This window comes from Pelmatolapia mariae, linkage group LG16_19 (assembly GCF_036321145.2).
Source record: "Pelmatolapia mariae isolate MD_Pm_ZW linkage group LG16_19, Pm_UMD_F_2, whole genome shotgun sequence".
In the NCBI taxonomy this organism is placed as follows: domain Eukaryota; kingdom Metazoa; phylum Chordata; class Actinopteri; order Cichliformes; family Cichlidae; genus Pelmatolapia; species Pelmatolapia mariae.
Genome location: NC_086241.1, coordinates 58208087 through 58229505, shown reverse-complemented (window position 1 = coordinate 58229505; position 21419 = coordinate 58208087). Strand labels below are relative to the sequence as shown.

Sequence of the window (21419 nt, the reverse complement as noted above, 5' to 3'; positions counted from 1 at the left end):
ATTGTGTTCATGTAAGCTGTGTGTGTGTGTACCCTGCATTTTTATCTTTAAGGTAACTCGTAAATCTTTAGGCATATGTGCATTTATATTTTTATCAGCTTTGCTGAATGTACATGTGTGTCGAGAACATCATTTTTCCCCCTGCTTATTTGAAAGACAAATTGCTCACAGCATGTTCTTTTGATTCTTGGATGAAATTCAAGTTTCGTTTAAGGCCAGCATTAATTAAGCAAAAGCCATCAACTGCATTTGAAGTCATGAATTAGCTTTACGTGCAGCAGTGCAAAGCAGTAACTCACCAACAGCTGATTTACAATATCTACATAAAAATAATCAATCAAATCACAAAATTGGACTCGCACAGCTCAAATCCAACATTAAAACATGCATTTTTTTTTCTCCTTTTTGTACCAAGATAACCAGCTTCTGTCACATTATCTGGGGCAAACCTGCTGGGAACCAAAGACAGTATGAACAAAGTGCTCTGCTGAGGACATGAGCTGACCTTGAGCCAGTCTACAGGACTCTGTGACCTCTCTGTCGTTGAGCAGGCAGACGCAGCCCGGCACTGGCCTGAGCGTCACCACACCCCCGTGGTTTTCAATCTCACAGCTGGTGCTGCCCTGCAAGACTACACACAGAATGCAGAAATGTTGTAACACATTTTGATTTAGAAAGCTGTACTGTTGCTGCTACTCAACTGCACAACATTTACAGCGTCTAATGCAACATTTAATGAAAAGGGGGCTTATAATACATCCACATCGTCATAATGTACTCTGCACCTTGTGTGCAATAACCTACCTACATGACAAACTCAATATTATAAAAATATACTTTGTCTGTATTGTATCATTTCTGTTTCCAGACCTCTCTTATCGCATGGCTTTAAGAGAATAAATAAATACCTATTTGTGGTTCTTCAAATTGGTCCTGAGGTCCAATGCGGGTAACTCCTTCCTGTAACAAAAAATATATTGTGAACATGATAGCTCTAATCAAAATCCACATACAATACGACAATATCTAAAAAAACAAGCAAATATTTTAACACAAAATCTTCTGTGAAGGGGTTTTAACGTCTATTCTTTCACTTACCTGGAAGAAAAATAAATGTGATTTGTTCAATCTGAAGTCTTATCTAATGGGATTAAAGGCTTTCTTATTTGGTGTCAGGTCCACATGTGCTCCCAGGTGGCCTCAGTTCTTCACATGCAGGAAACAGTGTAATTGTCAGGCCTAAGGGTACGCTTGTCATTGTCAGAATCAGGACAGCTTAAGCTCCCCTGACTCCTAGCCTCAGAACTAAGAGCCTCTTATCCAACAGAGTTTTATGCATTGCAGAAGGTACACGCAGACACGCACACGTACACACAGAGGGGAACTTGACAGGACAGTTGGAAGATACAGTGAAAAGAAAAGGCAACAGAAACGCACCTTTTCTCAAGAGTTTTTCTAGAAGTACAGAGAGAAATAGTAGTACAAGAAGTTGAGAGGATTGAAGGGATCTAGTAGAAAAACAGAGATGGTTTTAGTCAAGTCAGCTGACAAAAACAGTAACTTGAGATTTCAGAAAAGTAGAGCAAATGCAAAAGTTTGCATTCTGTTGTTTGTGCAAAAAAAAAATATTTTTAATGTTATGGCATGCCTGTAAATGACAAATACGCATCTCCTGGGTTGCAAAGAAACTTGCATAAAGAAAGAAAGAATATAAACCCTGTATTTCCTTTTTTATCATCATACCCTGAGGTGATAAAAGACAACACCAGTGCTGAGAACATCTCCATCAAGGGCAACGAGGTGTGGCTGGAGGGAGTTGATGAGGAAGCCGGCCTGGTCTCTGTTGATGTCCACACTGTACTCCTCCAGGAGCTCCTTCTTGTCTCTCCAGCTGTCTGACCAGTCCTTTGTCAGCTGCTCCACCTGCAACCCAGGAATGGGTAAGGGGAAAGGAATGTCAGGAAGAATGGGAGGTAGAAAACGTTGGCACCAACATCTGCTACTAATGTCAAGTCCTATAGATAGTAGTACTGAAAAAAACTTCTTCAGGTAGAATGATTTCTAACACTTGGTTTGTTTGACTGTTTAAGTTTCCAATGTCTCCTAGTAAGGCAGAACAAAAAATAAAATCCCAGTTCAGTTAGTGAAGGTGTCTAATCTTGGAGAAGATACATGGTAAATATTGGAAAAAGCAGCGACCTGATAAAAACATTCCACTGAAGTCACACTTGCTTAACGTGTCAAAGACTGAGACAGGCAGATGTAAGCATGTGTGTCGACCCTGCGTTACCTTTAGCTCGTTCTGCAGCACGATTTCAGAAAGATTTCCATCCCTTTCGTCACTCAAGGATGGACTGGGATTACGTTGCTGTCAATCAATCAGAGTAAAGAAATGATCAGTCAACATACTGTGCAAAAGGAAAATGTCACACAGACATTACAATGCAATTCAGTCCTGACCACCTAAGGGGATTAGAAATGTCACCAAGATATAAAACACTGTATTAAGGATTTGGTAGAAAAATGTGTAATGTGGGAATCTCTTTTATACAAAGCCTTACAGTACTAAGAAGGATTTTTTTTTTTTTTTTTTTAAAGGGAGTAAACGCAGTCGGGTGTATCCCTGGGAGAGTTAGAGACACGCTCTAGCGATAAAAGGTCACCATACCATTTCAAAGCTGAGCAGCATGCTCTTCAGCCTGTCAATCTCCTCTCTCAGTTCCCTGATCAGTCGAACATTCGCATCCTGCACAGAAATCAAAGTGCACGTTAACCTAATCCAAACAATTAGATCAAACATTAAACCTTGGCATCTGACTCCAAACAGCCGCTAACCTCATTAACCCGAGGCTTGTTGACAATATTTCTGGCATGGGCAGCATAGCGCAGGGTGCTCAGGGTCTCGTTATAACTGCTGGCAGAGGGTGAGACCGCTGCAAGAGAAAATACACGCGAAACGCACACAAGCCAGCAGCAGTTAATGCTCACATTAACGCTCACATTGGCATAAGGTGTTTTCTTAAATACAGTTTTAGAATATATATGAAAATAAAAATTTATTGTGGAAACACTCAGTTTGATACATAATAACTCACTTGCAATCATAATGGTTTTGGAGTTTCCACCCAGACTGTCTTTCAAAAGCCAGGTCAGGACTGAGTCTCTGTAGGGAATGAAGCAGTGCCTCCTCCCACCTCCACCTCCAGACAGCGAGCTGCTGTGGCTACCCACTGTGCTACCATCGCCCTCAGAGGCCACGCTGTTGATACTCTGGCAGCTGCTTGACATCTGTGAGTTCTGAGCTGCGGAGGTGGTGGCAAAAAGATTGAAGGATGTGCCAAAAAAAGCAAACACAGAAGAGAACACAAGAGAATAGATGTGAATTTTCTGGAAGTTTATTCAAGTGAAATAAAAATACTAAAACATTTTATTTACCAAGAGCTGAAATGACAATGCCTAGAGTAACCAGAGACTTGTTGATGTTGGAGCCCTCTGTCAGTCTATCCCTGCAGTAGTGGGGATCTGCTCTCTCACTGGTAGACACAACAAAAACAAAGTATGAGATCATATCAATAAAAAATGACTAAAAAATGTGTGAAATAGGGAGTTCAGCAATCTGAGGGCAAGAGTCAGTATCCACTAGGGGGCACTTTTGTCAACGATTTGGGCTTAAACGATGCTGAAGGGGATAAAATAGGGCACACGACAGCAGGAAATAACATTTTCACCTCCCAGCCAGGTCAACCAGGTTAATCTTGCTGACAGTTTCCGAAGGAAGGTTGTTTTCTAGGATAGCCTAAAGAAAAAAGACAAAAGTAAATAACCCAAAGTCTGCATATTGATCAGTGGTCAGTTATAGAGTCGTCATACAAATTCAATACTCTGGAGTATTATGTGAATATCTGGAAAAAAGTAACAGCACAACATGCAGAGTCTGACTTTATGTAAGCTCTTAGAGAGATGATGACCTGCGTGTACTGAATCGTAAAGATGGCATGGGATCTGCTGCTGGCATCGTGGTTGTGGGTTGCTGCGGTGATGCGGTTGGCGATGCCTTCCTCCAGAAGGTCTATGGCCTGTTTGCAGTCTGAGACCACATGTGATGAAAGGTCTGATGGGAGGGATGCAAAGAGAATGATAATTTGTACTGGTCAACCCCGAGCAAGACTGAACACAATCCAATTTTTATTCCACATCATACAAAACTTCTAAAAACATGAAACTGAACAGAGATGAAACAAAAACGTTGCTCTGATTATTTGCAGGGATTAAAATGTTAAGAGGAAAGAAGTATAAAAAAGACACAAACAGGAAATGCATCAATCCTTGCTCCCACCATGTGCTTTTTAATATTTCCCACAGCATCTAGAAACAAAGGTTTCTAACAATGCTCTACTTCCAGGCATGAATCACCAACTTAACAAGCTGTTAAACATGTGCACAGAGATCATCATGGCGCCTCTTGGCTCATCATTTGGCCTCTTCCTCTTTGTTTTCTCTAAGCTGATCAATACAAAGAGTTAAATTATTTAAGGAAAACAGGAGTGGCAGCAAAACAGTGTTTTGTATGGAAAAGCACTGAGGGATTAGAAGTAGAATTTGGAAAACCTAAATGGGATATGATGTGTGTGGAACTACTTGGAACCACAAGGAAATGACTTCACTTCCTCTGGCCAAGTGGGATTTCTCCTGATACAGACAATGAGTGGATGTGGGGCTCTGAATACGGAGAGTCCGGCGGATGACAGGGAGAGAAAGAAATGGAGGGAACGAGAGGGAAAGGATGAAGAGATGAAGGGGAAAAGAGAAAAGGTGAAATAAAAGAAGCAACAGGAATCTAACTTATAATCCCAACTAAAAATAGATGTGACTAAAACTAAATCAAGAAGAGAAGAAGACTTGTAACTTGTAAACAACACAAACAAGACATCTCGGAGAATTTTTTCTGACTTCTACTTGAGTGTGCATTCATGCAAGATACTTTTGGCTGCTCCCCTATTCACAAGGGGTCACTGTCTGTTTAATTTGGCAGATTTTTTGCACCGGATGCCCTTCCTGATGCAACCCCAAAGGGATTTGTGTCTCCTTAAAGCTGGTACGTTAGATCAACATTTAGTGCATCATCACCTGAAACTGCTAGGTCTTAAAGGTTTTAAACATTGTAATGCAATTTGTTCATCTTGATTTTAGGGGTTTTAATGTAGATTTATTATTATTCTCTCTAGCAGTGGAAAGGAATGAAAACTCACCTTGTACATAGGGTCCTTTCTCAGGATGTTCTCTAACTCTCAGTGTGGCTCTCTTCTTCTGCTCTCCTCCCTTCAGCAGATCCCTTACACGCTCGTTATAGATCTCCAAGAAGCTGCAAGGACAGAGAAATAAGGAGGCAGAGGTTTAAAAAAACCTGCTTCAATACAAGTTCAGCTTAAAGTATTTTATATCCCTAACATCACTTAGATGCACACCACATGTCTAGCTAAATCTACTCCATTCATTATCGGCATTTTCTATGTCTCAAATTTTACTCTTCTGAGGTTTTTATTTCTATTCTATTTTTTAAGAGCTTAGAAAACACAAATAACGCTGGCTGTAGTTCAGCCAGGTAGTAATCATGGCTACCTGGGCAGTGTTTTAAACTGCTTAGCAAATCAAATAACTGGGAAACAGTGTCTATGCTAGAGAGATTATAATCTTCAAATTGTAAAAACCCTGTATTTTTCCTTGTAATAACCATACAATTGGCAGCTTTGGCTCAAGTGGCGTGTACTCAGGTGTCCACTAATGGCAGAGTTAGTACTTTGATCCTTGGCCTCTCCGCAAACCAAAGTGTCCTTGGAGAAGACACTGAACCCAAAGTTGTTCCAGCCTGGCGCTCCGTCTCCACTGATGTGGAGTCCATTTAACATTTATGAGTGAAGGGCAGGAAGAGCTTAAAATTAACAAATTTTCCCCGAGAAATTAAAACAGAAATAAATCCTGTTTTAATTTAGCTGGCTACAGTTTTTCAGCATAACCGCGCCATAAACTCTTGGCTAATTTGAATTAAACTTCAGCAAAAGGCCCAATTAAATTGATTAAAATCAGAAGACACAGATCTATGCAATAAAGCAGTACCTGATCTCCACTCTGCTTGAGTTCTGCCCATCTGAAAAAGTGTCTTCAGACTGAAAGAGACCCTGGGAGGAAAGGAGAGCAGCAGGTTACTTCAACCTACAATACTAGATACTCAGGAAGATGAATGTTCAGCATGCTCACTTCATTCGTGTCGCCACCTGAGTTGAGTATTAATCAACCACCTTACCTGACAAATGCGAGGAGTCAAGCCCATGGAGTCCTAAAGAAAATTTTTAAAAAAAGATAATGACCAACATTAACGTGTGGGCCACAACCGAAAGATTTACAAAACAAAGCATTTTTGGTCTGTGTGGCATGATCTGGACCCTCCAATATCCTTTATAATATTAACTAAGGCATGAAAAAAGTGTATCTAGTATTGTGCAGTGATTCCAAGACTCTCCTCACCGGCGTCCCCATCATGGTGTAAGTCTTTCCAGAACCTGTTTGACCATAAGCAAACAGGCACACATTGTAGCCCTCAGAAGCTCCGGACAGTACCGACACACCCAGGTCCTGGAACACCTGAAGGAATTAACATATACACACACTCCCTTAACCAGAAATGCACAAAGAGTATGCAGAGTTAAAAAGCACACCTGGATTCCTCCCTTCCATCCCTTCGAAGATTATTTTAATAAAACAAGTAGGGGCTGCTGGGTTGTTTACAATGTAACTGAAAGCCCTTGATCTGCACTGCAGTTGTGTTTTACACGAGTATAGATTTACACTAAGGTTTCTTGATCACAATGCTGTGACATGAGGCCAGTGGTGGGGAGGTAATGTTCCTTCCTGCTGATGTATTTGTGCAGGGAGCATGGAGGTCAGCTAATACTCAAGGTAAACAATTTTGCAGAGCGCAGATGTAAGAGAAACAAATGTGAGGGCAAAAAGACTGAAAAATGGCTGGGTCAGGAAAATAAACTTTGACTAACAGCAAAGTCCTCGGACAGGGAATCCCGGAAAGCCCCACTAAAAACAATCAACTGAGGCCTCTTGTTTTCCTTCTTACTGTGTCTGCATCTGAGCTCCAGAGCATGCAGATGACCAGCACAAGGCCAAATCTCAACTACTTATTTTTATAGGAGAACAAAGACTTTTCCTGAAACCTATACTGGCAAATGAAATGCAGTCATATCATTTTGTGTTTGCAGTAGAGATATAGTAGTGTAGGAGAATTTGTTATCAATCCCAACTTGCATTTTTACAAATTAGCTTTTTATTACTTGCACTTATGTCAAAACAGATGAAAATCTAAACAGATATACTATATAACATTAATCCAGGATGTTGAGCCTCTGTCTTAAAATCATAGAGTAATAGGCAGTAAATACCAAATAAGGTTTGAATAACACAGTCTTATAAAATGAGCTGAAGTCATTTCTATTTATATAGAATCATAAATCATGATTAGGTCTCAAAGAGCTTTACAATCAGCACAGCAAACAATCAGGATTTTAATCTTGACCACTTTCAACAGTTATTAAGATACTAATCTTACACAGTCATAATTTATAGACAAGAAATCTTTTTTCCAGTGGGCACATGGCTATTGTGCAAAAACAATTAAGACATTATCTCAGCAGCTGGGTTCTTCTCAGTTGTTGTTTAAACTCAATAGACATATACAAAGTGAAAAAGCCTGTTTCAGTACACCAATTCAACTGCTCCTGAACACAAGCTCTCTAAGCAGCCAATCACAGTGCAGAAAACCAATGCATTTAGGCATGTAGACATGGTCAAGAGGACCCGCTCCAGTTCAAACCATCTCTAGGCTTTACAGATAATGCTAAAAAAAAAAAAAAAAGGAGAAACATCCAGTGAGCAGGAGTTCTCTGGGAAAACAAAAACAACGAGTATTTGAGGCCAGAGGTCACAGGAGAATGACCAGACGGCTTCAAGCTAGGAAGGCGACACTAACTCAAATGCTGTAACCACTCATTACAGTCAAGCTATGTGTAAGACCATCTCTGAATGCACAACATGTGGAGCCTTCAAGTATATGGGCTACAGCAGCAGAAGACCGCACCAGGTGACACTCCTGTTAGCTAGGAAGAGGATACCGAGGCTACAGTTCACACAGATTCACTAAACATGGACAAGAGAAGACTGGAAAAACACTCCCTTTTCTGGCAAGTCTCATTTTCTCCTGTAACATGTGGATGATGGGGTCAGAATACTGAATTTGGGGGATATTTTATTGGAATGCGTTCGACCCTTTAGTACCAATTAAGCTCAAAAGCTTCGCCTGGCATCACAGAGGTGTAGAATCAGCAAATATTTATTATGATTCTTAGCAAAGCCAAACATCTTCTATTAAGGGAACAGGCTCTATGAAGCAAAGTGGTTGTTTATCACTTATAAAATGTACTATACAGACCACTATGTGCATGCAGGTTAGATGAACAACGACTGGGTAAATTATAAACCACTTGATTGTTGTCTATTCTATACAACCGATCAATAAACCAGTTTCTGAGGACATGTGGCCTCAGCTGCAACCCAAAAGCTATGTCCAAAAGCAACACATACCTTTGGGGGCGTTGGGAACCTGAGCTAGACCAGACCTGAGATGCACATTCTCCCCCAAAAACCATAACACACCCTGGGATCAGAGAGGGGTTTTCTTTCCCAGGCCCCCAGGCTCAAGTTTGGACCATGGAGCCTGGTGGTGGGTACACAGAGAAGAGAGGAGGATTCCTCTCAAAGCTACCACAACCTCCAAAGATCAAGGAATACTTTTAACATGCCTCCTGTGTGTGTGCGCACATGTGTATCACACTACCAACCCCTTTGACGACATGTGAGAACCTGGAGTTAAGCCTGTGTATACTCTATTCCCACAGTTTTGCAAGGCCAGATTTAAGTTGGATGTGGCTGAAAGCTCTTGTGAAAGACTCAAGCCTTGTGAAAGTACTCTGAATGTATTCAGTGGTCATCTAGTTCTTCTTAGGACTATGTGAGGCTGTGTGGTAATATTCAACAGCCTTGGGTTTTCTCAGACAAGTAAAATATTTAGCACTGATAATGGAGCGAAGCTCACGCAGAGGCCAACAGCATATCGTGTTATTGTAGCAAAAAAACAGCAAGAAAGCAAACTGTCAAAATTTTATACAAATAGTAAACACCTGCTTCAAATATTAACTAACACCACATGCCACTTCTGAAATAAAAACCATGAAAATTTATGCAGCTTAAAGAAATGTACAGAAAGAGCCACATCCAGCTTGTAAACGTGTTGCCATGACGGCTGGTTTTTCTGAATGGCCTCATAAATCACTCTACAGACACACGGGTAGAAATACCTAAATCATAATTTTCCCTCCAAATTAGGAATTGATTTTAACCATCTTTAGCGCAGCAGATCTTTAAGCTAACTTTTGTTCTTAAAACTTTTTTGGGGTCTTGATAGTAAGAATATAATTTGTAACTGACTTTTAATATACTGTATGATATACTGTATACAGAGAAAGATCAAAATAATAGAATAAAGCCAAAGTAAAGTATAATATTTTATCCAAAGAGATCATTTGAAAGTAAAAGCACCTTAGCTGTGTAACTGTAGCTCAATAATGGCTCTCATTCCTACAAATGCCAAAGTGTGCAGCCCACTTGGGTGCAGACCACCAAGTGTTACCCCCTGCCTCTTGGCTGAATGAAGGCTTAAACATGAAGACAAAAAGCACTGCCGCCTCTGTCATGTCTTCATGGTGCTTTGAAAAACAGACACAGACAACGTCTCCCCTCTCAAACACAGAGAATCAATACAGCCCTTGTTAAAGTTGACCCTCTTAAATTCACTCTATGGGGGCTACAACAAGGCTTAGGGTCCCTCCAGGCTTAGCACAAAGAGCAGGAACTTTCCTTCAACTTTTCGCTCCTTTGAACCTGACTGTCTCTGTACTGTCTAGTAAACCATTACTATTGTTTTCTGTTTCTACCAAGAAATTTGTACTGTTTTTATTCAAAGTTGACTATATATTTTAAATGACCTCTGAAGAAAAACCACAAGAAGAAGCTCGACTTTAATTCAGCTTCTTGACACAATAACATTGTGTGTGAGTTTTGTCTCACCAGCCAGTGTCAGGAAATATTAAAGTGACCCCGTTGTTTGTCGCCATTGTCACACCAAATTAAAATCAGTAGACTGTAATTTGTGTCACTGTACTCAACCTGCTTCAGTGAACACAATGGCTTTCTGTCACAACCTACTTTCCCAGTTTGCAACACCCTGCAGCATTAGGATGCATTTCTGGCTTAACAAAGCAGGTGAGATATGAGGCAGATGGCATTTCTGGAATAAAGAAATAGCCTGGAGACTGAAATTTCCAGGCCAAGGCGACAGCAAATGTGCAGGCTTGATCAACTCCTCAAAACAGACAGAAACTAAACACCACAATGAACAGGAAGGTCGCTCCATGTGCACGCGCCCATGTCTGCATCTGACCAGTTAAGTGGCTGCCGAAACAGCAACAAGAACAAAAGCTTTGCCCTCTGAGGAAAAACAATCTAACAATGAAAAAGCAAAATATAGATTTCATTCTAAATGAAGGAAACACCGGTCGGAGTCACTGTCAAAACACAGAGTAAGCAGGAAAGAAGAAAACAAAGCAGAAGGGTTCCAGATCTAGCAGAAGCTAAATCCTTCTCTTCAGTTTAAAAAAAAAAAACATTATCAAGAAGAATATGGAGAAAAAACTGCCTTCAGAGCCTCCAGAGGAAAGATTACTTAAAATGCAGATCACAGAATATTATTTTTATCATCCAGCTACGCAGGGATGCACTAAGTGAAACATTTGGTTGCGCAAGACTAGTCTGTGCACACCGTTATCTCTTAATAAAATGCATTTGCTGCCTCAAATTATGATGAAACTTTTAAGTAAAGAAATGTTACATTAAAATGGTGCCACGTGATATTTACAACAGCCTTTTTTTTTTAAACAAGTGGTGACTCCTGTCTAGTATCTATCTACTAAAAGTTTATATAAGCAACAGACCTAAAATCCTGAGTTATCTCATGCGTGTCAAAGTAATATGGAGCAGATCTGTAAAACAAGAATCTGGCTGGTTTTTATGCCAGGGATCTGGCAAATACTGTGTTCAAGTTTGTTTTAAAACACGGAGCAAAACTAATTTTTCCCAAACACAGAGCCTAGTTTAGTTTGTGGCTTGGTAACAAACTAGAAGGGAAAAGTGGTGGAAGGCAATGAAGTGCGTGAGAAAAGTTGACGAAAAAGCAATTTCTGCAAAGAAATACAGCGATACGGTGAAAAAAAGTCATGGAGTAATGCCTCTGTAATGAGTTAAGTCCTGTAATCGCTCACTGTGGAAGTGCCAACTGCTGGTCTGGTTTTATGTGGCCTGCTTTGCGCTAAACCCCAGAGAAGTATTTATGTGTAGCGTGTCTGTGTGTAAATATGTGTAAATGTCGTCAAGGGTGATGGCAAACGGCCAGCAGAGCGAAGCATTTAACCACATTTAAAACTTTGGCTTCTCGTTGCTTTAGCCGAGTGTGACGCAACCAAAAGGATCGGGCAAGAGGGGCGTCACCAACAGCAATGCATAGCTGAGAGTCTGCATGTGAAAATGGTTTTACTCCCAGTTTTCTGTCCAGAGGTAGACAGCTACAGCAGAGATAAGGGTCACTCAGTTCCCGTCCTACACTTTCCAAGTGGGTTACACAAACACAACAGCTGGGCCCTGAGCAAAACTAAATGCCTTTGTTTAGACATGGGACAAAAAAAAAAAAAGATGTCACAGGAGATCTTTGTCCTTCCTGCAAGGAATCTGGGTTTATAGAGTTAGATTAGAAAGAGAGAGAAAAGGGAAAGGGAACATCACAGAGAGGAAAAAGGCAGCGCGAGGACACGGGCAGCAGAGGCTGAATCACAAGCAGCAAGAAGAGACACAGAGGAAGCTGTTTGGCCAGAGTTCAACAACGCTCTCGTTTGTCACACTTGGACAGAATTTGTAGGTCAAATTAGCATGGAAGAGCAGAGAGGTTGTATGAGAGGGAGGAGGGAAAGACAGAGATGTGCAGGCCAAACAGATAGGCTGCTCTTCATTACTCAGGCATCCCTACACATGGCAATGAAGGGCACCGGGGAAAGAAAAGCAGAGCAGAGGAAAGGGGAAGTGAAGAAAAATGAAGGCAGGGGGCACTCCAACAGTGTATTTCACTTCATTTTGCCTTGACTTCTGATGCAACTAACACTGTGGCAAAGGCAAGGCTTAACACAAATAAATAAAACCATATCTGGAAAGAGTTTGGGGACTTGCTGCTCCTCCCCCTCATATCGCTGTTAAATAGGCCAAAGCAGAACACTGTACAGTGGACCTGCATATTACAATCTTTATGGGAAGCTGGGAATTATTTCTGCAGGCTTCAGACGGGTGGGAGCCTTGTGTGATATCCCCCATGGGTAGGTTAGAGTGGCACAGTATATAGTCTCATTTACTGGGAACCAGACTTACGCAGTATCATTACAGATAGGCTTGAAATACACCAATATTGTTAGCTCCCCATTAGCTTTTATAGAGTAGCAGCTGCTCTTCCAGAGGTCCACACATTCACACCACACTTCATAATACACTAACATATCAATGTTGTATGTCTACTATAAATAAAACAGTAACAAGTGCCCCATTTTAAATAACACACAAGGTTCTTTCTACAGCAACTAAAGTGTGCACAGTGAACATGTTACAGAGAGCAGGCTCCATTTGAAGTTTGCAGTTGTCTTCAAATGACTTCACCGCATCCTTTGTGGTACGCTTCTATGTACCCACTTTAACTCGCTGTCGTAAATGATTCCTTTCATCCCCTTTCCTCGCTGATAGAAAAAGTGAGGGCAGAGTATCCATAAAACACAGGTGCTCGCACTGCACCCATATGGCATAGATCTCAGATTTCTATGCTGACATCATGTGGTGTATTTGGTGCCCTGTTTGTAGTTAATTCAAACCAGACTGAAGAGGGCTGTTGGCTGTTGCTTCGGCCGACTGCTAACATGCGTGTGAAGGATTATTCCAACACACAGAGAAGCCATTCTTCCCCTCGCTCTGCAGCACCACTGACACACAGACCTAGAAACACTGCTGCCATATTTAAATCGCACAGCACACTGACAAAAGTCACAGAGATACAGAGGACAGGGAGGGGAAAGCCCCTGCAATCTGAGTCCATTTGGCAATCAACAGAAAACCTTGTGCTCCGAGCTGAATCCCCAGCAGTGACGTTGTCACACTGAAATTTGACTGTGAAAAATTACTTAGTGAGGCAGCTGTGAGTTTGGCAGGGGAGAGCTGGGGGCTGCAGAGGCACAGCGGACCCCCGGCCCATTTCCCCTCCTCCTCAGCAGCATTCCCTCTTTGTCTCTAATCACTTTCTCTTGCCATTTGTCTCTATCCAAACTCAAATCCGCTGCTTCTCTTTAATTTTTCCCTTCCATGTTTCTTACAGACAGAAGCAATAAACAAGCTGAGCAGTTTGCGGTAATAAATAAGGGGAAAATAATATTTGTTTGCCTAATATCTAAGCCAAAAACAAAGGCAGCATTTAGACAAATAGTCCCACTTGTTTTGCTACATTAGCCAAACAGCTGGCTTTCATTATGCATTATAAATCTCTTCCAAAATCTTACCCTTCATCACCTGGCAAAGCCATTCTCATTCCTCCCTACTCAGCCTTCTCCTATAAACATAAATATTAAACACCAAACCTCCCGACCTAAAAGGTAAACTTTTTGTGAGGAGTCCTTATTGAAAAGAATCAGATATAATCAGATATAAGACACTACATTTATGTCTTCACTCTTCACTATAACTGTGTATGAAGCTGGAAGACACCACAAGCATCTAGTGTAAACTATCAGTGCATGGACATGTACAGTGGACAGCACAGAGCAGGAGGGGGAAGCATGTATCCATGGGGAGAGGAGAGGGGAGGTGGGAGTGGTGAGATAGTCCTGCTGGACTGGAAAAGCAGGAGTTAAGATCCAGTTTCTCCATGTCTCATTCCCCCACTGTTTCAGATTGTCTCAGTCTCCTGGGAACTACACTGCATGCAAAGCAAAGTCTGTTTTCCTGCTATGAAAAAAAAAAAAAAAAAGTAAAGCATGAAAAAATATAATTTGCTTGAGTAGAAACTATGAGAAATCCAGCACTGGCAAAAAATAGCATCAGCTCATTAAGATTGGAAACAAAAACAACAAAGTCCATAGGGGTGACGTTGGAGCAATGACCAAAATGTAATGGCAGTTAAATGAGGTAGCACAACAGGGCATTGTTGCAAAGTTCGGTTGCCAGTTTGTTTGGTAACATAGTTACGACTGATTTTTGAACATGAAAGTCTACCTGGCAATGCGCCATTAATCATGATTCTTGCCCTGAAGCATGCAATCAGTCTTTTCTCCTTTTTACATCAGGCCTTGTGTCATCAAGTCCATCAGAGAAACCCTCAGTTTAAACATTTTCAACTATAATGTCTGATCAGTAAGCAGCTGACATGACGATATACATAATCTATTGAAGAGACAATGCTTTGGATTCTAGTTCTGGAAAGGAGGTCAGATTTAAATCCAGCAGCTCAGTCCATCACTGGTGCCCTTTCTCCCACACCAGGCCATCAGAGGAATGTCTTTAGGCCACCAGGCCACTGTGACTGGACACAATTCCGCTGAGGACAGAAGCGGATAAAGCCAGAACCAGAGACAGGAAGAAGTGTTGCGTTGTGTTGTCTATCGTTCTGTGCAGTGTGTGGGCCATCGGCACAGCCCAGTCTTTCTCAAACACATACAAAAGCAGTACTGACAAGAGTGGAGAGCAGCACAGAAGGCGTGGCAGAGAAGGAAACCCCATTAACGAAAGACAGAATATGTGGACTGGCTCTAAAACCAAAGGGTTTTTTGTTAAGCTTTTGCGCTAAGCATAACGTGATGGAAAATAAAATTCATAATGAGACAAACCTATGTGTAATAAAAAAAAAATCCATATGAGGAAATTTCCTTAAAAATGGGCACTACCTTGTCTTAATCTCAAACCCATCTCAGGTTCCAGTAACACTCTCCAATCAAAGCAGTGCAAAGATATCTAATCACCCAATCACAGTCAGGACATGAAAAGCAAGCCGACTCTAGCCATGCCATTTCTGAGGCAAAGAGACTGCAGGGTAACAGATGGAGCTGATATCACGTCCCCCGAGTGGCCGTCTGTGTAAAAACATAGAAAACAACACACACCCTTCTTGTTGTGGTTTGTCTACAAGGACCGTGCTTCCTCTGGGTTCTTCTTTTGGAGATTCGGTTTGCCCAGAGTCAACTTGTGGCCAAAACTTGGATCAGCGCACACACAGTGTCCACCCACAATAGTGCATGTAATATGGCACGAAAACAAGAAACAGCTTTGGGCAATGCTGCAGTGCAAACAACTACACATCAAACCAGATCCTGTTCACCAAAAATACATGGATATTTTAATCTATTAGACTGGATTCAAAAATAATATATTCAAGAATTTTAGAGCATTCTGTTTGGTTAAATTTTGATTGTGGATTTAAAGGTCTGAACTGCAGGCTTAACATTACAGAAAGGTTATGTTTGAGGCTAAATGATAGACATAGACTCTGGTGCTTTAATATACTGTGTAGATGCTTACAACATAAATACCTACCACCAATAAGTCAGTGAGCAACCACCTTTGTAAAAATAATGACTTAGGATACCATGTTATTTGCGGTGAGTAACATAATCACAGTAAATTAGAGAGTTAGGTCATTACCTCCTCCTGCGATGCATAGTGAGGGTCTGCATGATCCACCGACCAGTAGCAGTAGTCAAAACAAAATTCCAGAAGCTTCTCCCTGGAATCTACAGCTCCTTCTGTCCGTCCATCCAACTTTAGGAATGAGATAAAAGTGTAAGACATATAATTAGTCTAAATTTAACATACATAAGTAACAATGCTTATCACAGTAAAGCAGCACGGTCAGTAAGTACTAAATTCTACCTTATACAAATAAGCATACTGACAGACTTTACAGCGTGCATGCTTTTAATAACATGAGAAAACACGAAAAATGAAACAAAACATCCCAGTCATGAAGTGAGTACTATGGATATTGTTTATGAGGCTATAAACAACAGTGTGGAATTGCAAGCAAGCTTTTTCCATTCATTAGCAACAGGCTTACTCCTACTCCAGTTCTTTCTTTGCCACAGTGCATTAACACTGCACAACTTTCTGCTTACTGCAAGTGAATCCTGAACTGAGGAAAGACAGCACAGCAGCATTTGCATTCACTCGTGCGTAACAACTGCACTGGAAAGGTCCAGCATCTGAACAATGCCTCTAAGTCACTGCCTGCAGTGTAAAATAAAAAAAATCATTACAATTTACTGGGGCTCCAATGACTCTCTGCTACATCTGCTCATGATAACACTTGTGTGTTTTATTATTGTTCTTGCACTTAATTTCCCAATTTAATATTTTGCCTGTGGTTGAAAAGGTGATAATTATATTTATGTCATTATATAATTTAACCTAAAGTAGACCTACTAAGCTCATTATATTTTCTTATACTGGGCCTTGGTACAGCAAGCTTTCTGAAGGACTTTCAATTTTTTTCTATGGACACTGGCTGCTTTTTCAATCATTTTCACTCCAGTGCACAAGTCCGACCATTTTCTAACCAGTGCTTTAAATGTCACAAAGACTACTTAAAGTAATGACAAGAAAGCTTTCCCGAGAGTGTTCTGGGTTTGTTGATGAATAAACGTGATCAGTCTAAATATTGACTTTCAAGTTCTTTAGAATTGCACAAACCCCGTTTCTGCCTTATATACTGTATCTTCATTTACATGAGTACATGTTTTAATAAATCACTCCATCTATTTCATGTTTTTTCTAGCAAAATATGAATCAGGGGTTGTCAGGATTTTTGCACAGTACTGTATATAAGATAGCATGTTACTATTATTATTAAAGATTATATCTGCATACATAGTGGCTTTGAGGAAGGTTATTTTTTCTTTCTGCTGTTCTAGGTGAACGTAGTCCTTGTTGGGGTAAAAGGATGAATAGATTGAGAAAGTTGCTGACATTACATCATGTTGTGTTTACATTTGTTCAGATCAGATTCCGTTGTAATACAGCACAACTACAGCCGGTAAAAAAAAAAAAAAAAAAAAAAAAGCACCAAGAAGGGGGCTGGAAAAAGAGTCTTGTAGGTGTAGCCCACTCTATCATCTGTGTAAGTAATCGTTTACTGACTGCAGCATTAGGCAGCGCTAAGCCCTGGGATTCAATTTTGTTCACAGCAATTGGGCATGACTACTTAACCCCTGTGCACTGTGAGGAAACGGACAATGAACTTGTAGTGTGAGGGATGAACTAAGAGCAACACCAGCCCCTGGCAAATCTCCTGAACGACAAAGGTCCAACCACTTATATTAAAGATACCTGACAACTTGGAAAACATTATTCTTTACTTCTTTCTTGTTTTACACAGGCTAATTTCAGTAGGTCTTTATAGGTTGTTTCACTTGCTGTTTACTGCGACAGAAATCCAGTCTTTATTATTTCTGTCTCAGACGCTCCAAAACTGTCCCAGTTTCCATAAATAATTATTCCCATGAGATCTGCAAGAGCCGTGGGTTCACGATCCCTTTCCAAGGCAGAGGGAGGCCATATGTGGTTTGTCTCCTGTCACATCATGTGCAACAGATTCTCTAGTCCTCCCCCAAACCTTCTTCCTGAAAGCATGCATTTAAAACAAAAATGCAAATAAAGAGAAGCATTTCTTTAAGATTAAATGTGAGTTTCAAAACTGGTTTCAAGCTGAAAGTCCTTTATCGTTTTGAATCATAATAATAGCTGTTGTTTCCACAGGCTAGACCCTTTAAATAGAGCTTTCTCACTTCCATATTAGCTCATACAGATATTCCAAATCAGAAATAAAGTGTAACAGTTTCCATACTGAAGCTGTAGAGACAGCATCAGACTGTCTGCAGGCAATGCAGCTCAACCAATCGGACATGCCTACTCAGCTATATGACACAGCAGGTTGGTAATGTGGTGAAAGTATCAGCTTACAAGACTGTAAGCTCACAAAATAATTAGTTCCAAATGTCAAGAACTTCAATGAAACCTCGAATAATAACTCCAGCCACATGCCAAATTCACATAAACCCCCCTAATTTAACAGTAAAGCTACTGCATGGTGTTTTTATCTTTTACAGTTTCTTCTTGGAGATGTTTGGGAGGTATCTGAAGTATGACGTAGTTGCGCTGTTGTTTATATTTGTGCACCGAGGGCTCAGACTGCATGTGTTCGACAGGAAGGGTCGCTATGCAAGTGAGTGTGTGTGTGTGTGTGTGTGTGTGTGTGTGTGTGTGTGTGTGTGTGTGTGTGTGTGTGTGTGTGTGTGTGTGTGTGTGAGCTCAACACATACTGTACAACAAACAGAAGCAGCTTAAAGGAGGGGGAAAAAAGTTGAACTAAGCCTGTAAACATCCTGTTGTTGCTATGTGCAACTCCCATTCTGTCACACTTGTATGCAGGGCTACTCACCTTCACATTTCGGATCTTCACAAACTTATCCTCCACCTGAACAGCTAGCCTTCCTCCATCTGCACTCTCCCTGTGAGTAAGAAAAGAAGAAAAGTGTATGCTTAATATTATTAGGTGTGGGTAACAGCTGAGAAGGTTGATGAATCCACTAGAGAGAAATGGCCCTAAGGGATGCTATCAGTACTGACCAGGATCTCACACCTCAAATGCAAACCAGACAGAGCTTTAAGAACATTTTCACTCTAAATTCAGAAGCTGTATAATCATCCTATACACTGTTTCAAATCGGTTTTAAAAATCCTCTTTTGCTGCAGCTGATATAATTCAGAGAGTGTCGAGATAAATTTACGCTGGCTCCACTCGCCTTGAGGCCATCACATGACAATTAACACAATGAATTGTGTGTGTGTGCATGTGATCCATGAAATTGCTACACAAGTGCACCACTGACCAGTCCCAGATTCAAATGAAAACAGACCCTGACATGCTCTGCAAAAACTTTGTCTGAGATGCAGCTGGAGCTGTTTCCACAAAGTCCAGAGAGCACACAAGGGTTCTGTGAGCGTAATCAAGACCACTGTGTCATCCGTTGTGTGCGCTGTATGTGTATGTGTGTGCATGTGCTTCAGCAGCTGGACCAAGCAAATCTGATGCAACACAAGCAAAACTGAAGGCAATCACAATACGGAGCTGAGAGGATTTCGATCTCCAGGAGTGATAATGATGGCAAATGCTGCCTGCCGTGGCATCTAGCTCCATCTCTGTGGTGGGCTAGGGACACACGAGGCGGCTGTTGTAAATCATCCCCCTGTGCTTCACCACGTGGGACTCATTTTGCCAACCCCAGCAGCGGCCCAACCCAAAACCACCAACCTTCAATCTCAGGCTCTAAACAGCGTGTACATGAGGTGGTTGGGGACTGGAAAACAGTAAACCTTGCACAGAAACGTGTTTTGATACAACCTTAAGATGAGCACAGATAGGCTGACATGTTTTGTTTTGTTTGTTTTTTTGCATATGTGAGATATTGCCCACATTGTCAGGGGCACCTACTGAATCCTGCTGGTCAACTAAAACAGAAGAGCAACAGGCTCAAATGCAAGGTCGAATGAAGAATGCAGACCTGGCCGGTGTAAATGTTATCTCTGTTACACAGCAGGTCCTTATTCAAATATATAGAGGAAGGAAATACATCCTTCAAAGCGATGAGCAAAATGAGGGTGTCACAATCCCAAATCAGGAAGGACAGATTTGCATGACAGTGAACATTTAATATACGAAATTCTTTTGTTATGTAAAACACCAGGAAGACCAGCTGAAAGAATCATTGTCCAGCCTTTCATAGCCTGAATAATGCTTTGTTAAGGTACTGTAGTGGCCTCTAAGTTTAAGCAACCCTGCCAGAGTTCAAAATAATTAAATATACCACCATGGAACTTGTATGAAGTGTTTCTCCAGACCCCCTCAAAATAAACTGCATTTAACATACTGTAGCAATTTCCCGTTGATGTAAATGGCAGCTTTTAAAACCTCCTGGCGTGTTTTAGTAGTTCCACCAGACTTCATAGCACTATAAAATGTAACAAAATGTTCCCACCTAAACAATAAAGCGGAAAATAAACCAAACAAATGTGTTCATTCCAACTTTCCTGCCTTGTTTAAGGTAACAAATGCCTTAAAAAAATATGCATCACATTTCCATGTGATCAAAGTGAAAAAGGTTTTTGTATGGAATATGCATAACACTGTCAGACATAATGGAATATAATGACTTATATGACTGTAGTTAAAAGCCATGAAACGAGGCTTTAAGCAGGGGTCAGTCAGAAATGTAATTCATTCACTTCCTGCCTGAATTTAGACACCTTTCCTGCATTTTTCTACTACTACTCAGCTCTACACAGCCTGCTTTAGTAGGCAGCACCCCTGACAGCCACAGTTGTCATCATTCAACATGTGCACCACTCGTCGTTTAAACCACGGCGTTGTACTGAGCTAGCTAACGAGCTAGTTTAACGCTCGATTTCGATTTAAAGCAGCAAAACGGACAAAGTAGAAGCAAAAGAGGCCAACATACGAAGTATAACGCCTTGTTGTACACACCAAGAAGCAGGCAAAATTGCATGGTTTTAAATACTGGTAGCAGCACTCGAGACATAAAGAAGCAATAACACAACAATAATAAACTCTATTAAATGATGTTGTATTAGCTGGATAAGCTAACTCGGGAACTTACCTCGCGTTGAGAGGTCGGACTCGAATCGCAACTTTTACGTTTGCCATGATGTGTGTTGTTGTTTTGAGAGGTTTTACACACAACTCAGCAGCTGTCCAAGTCGGACTTGGTGTAAAATAACGGTTTTAATGTGAGCATGGTGAACATCGCTTCATATTTCTCCAATACAGCGGGGCAAAGTTGTCCGGTAAGCCCCCCCGCTCTTGTTCAAGCCATCTCCCGACTTCTGATCGAGAATCCGAACACCCGCCGCGTCTCCAAAAGTCTCAGCAGAGAAGTGAAACTTCCTGCAGGGCAGACATGGACGGAGAGGGAGGGGATGCTGCTGGATACTCCTCCCTTTTAGCCGCATTCAAATCCCTTTTTTTTTTTTTTTGCATGTCTGTTATTATTTAAATTTCTCTACATTTCAAAAGGTCTTTAAATTGAGTTTTACATTGATTAAAAACACCCCCAAAAATCTGCAGATTGTTCAAGCTGATAAACTTTATTTTCTTTTTC

At 41.0% G+C, this 21419-nt stretch overlaps 1 protein-coding gene across 1 annotated transcript in view; it reads right to left on the bottom strand.

Annotated features, from left to right (window-relative positions):
• Positions 1–21174, bottom strand: part of stard9 (StAR-related lipid transfer (START) domain containing 9) — a 37984-nt gene extending 16810 nt beyond the window's left edge. The window contains exons 1-17 of the mRNA XM_063497944.1: positions 20919–21174; positions 18683–18752; positions 15892–16008; positions 6523–6639; positions 6302–6334; positions 6115–6176; positions 5250–5362; positions 3969–4111; positions 3729–3796; positions 3436–3533; positions 3096–3302; positions 2836–2933; positions 2669–2746; positions 2291–2368; positions 1744–1923; positions 909–960; positions 506–631 (exon numbers count right to left, since the gene is read on the bottom strand). Coding sequence (XP_063354014.1) covers positions 506–631; positions 909–960; positions 1744–1923; positions 2291–2368; positions 2669–2746; positions 2836–2933; positions 3096–3302; positions 3436–3533; positions 3729–3796; positions 3969–4111; positions 5250–5362; positions 6115–6176; positions 6302–6334; positions 6523–6639; positions 15892–16008; positions 18683–18752; positions 20919–20965 — 1687 coding nt within the window. The 5' untranslated portion in view covers positions 20966–21174. The remainder of the gene's footprint in view (positions 1–505; positions 632–908; positions 961–1743; positions 1924–2290; positions 2369–2668; positions 2747–2835; positions 2934–3095; positions 3303–3435; positions 3534–3728; positions 3797–3968; positions 4112–5249; positions 5363–6114; positions 6177–6301; positions 6335–6522; positions 6640–15891; positions 16009–18682; positions 18753–20918) is intronic.
• Between the last annotated feature and the right edge of the window lie 245 nt (positions 21175–21419).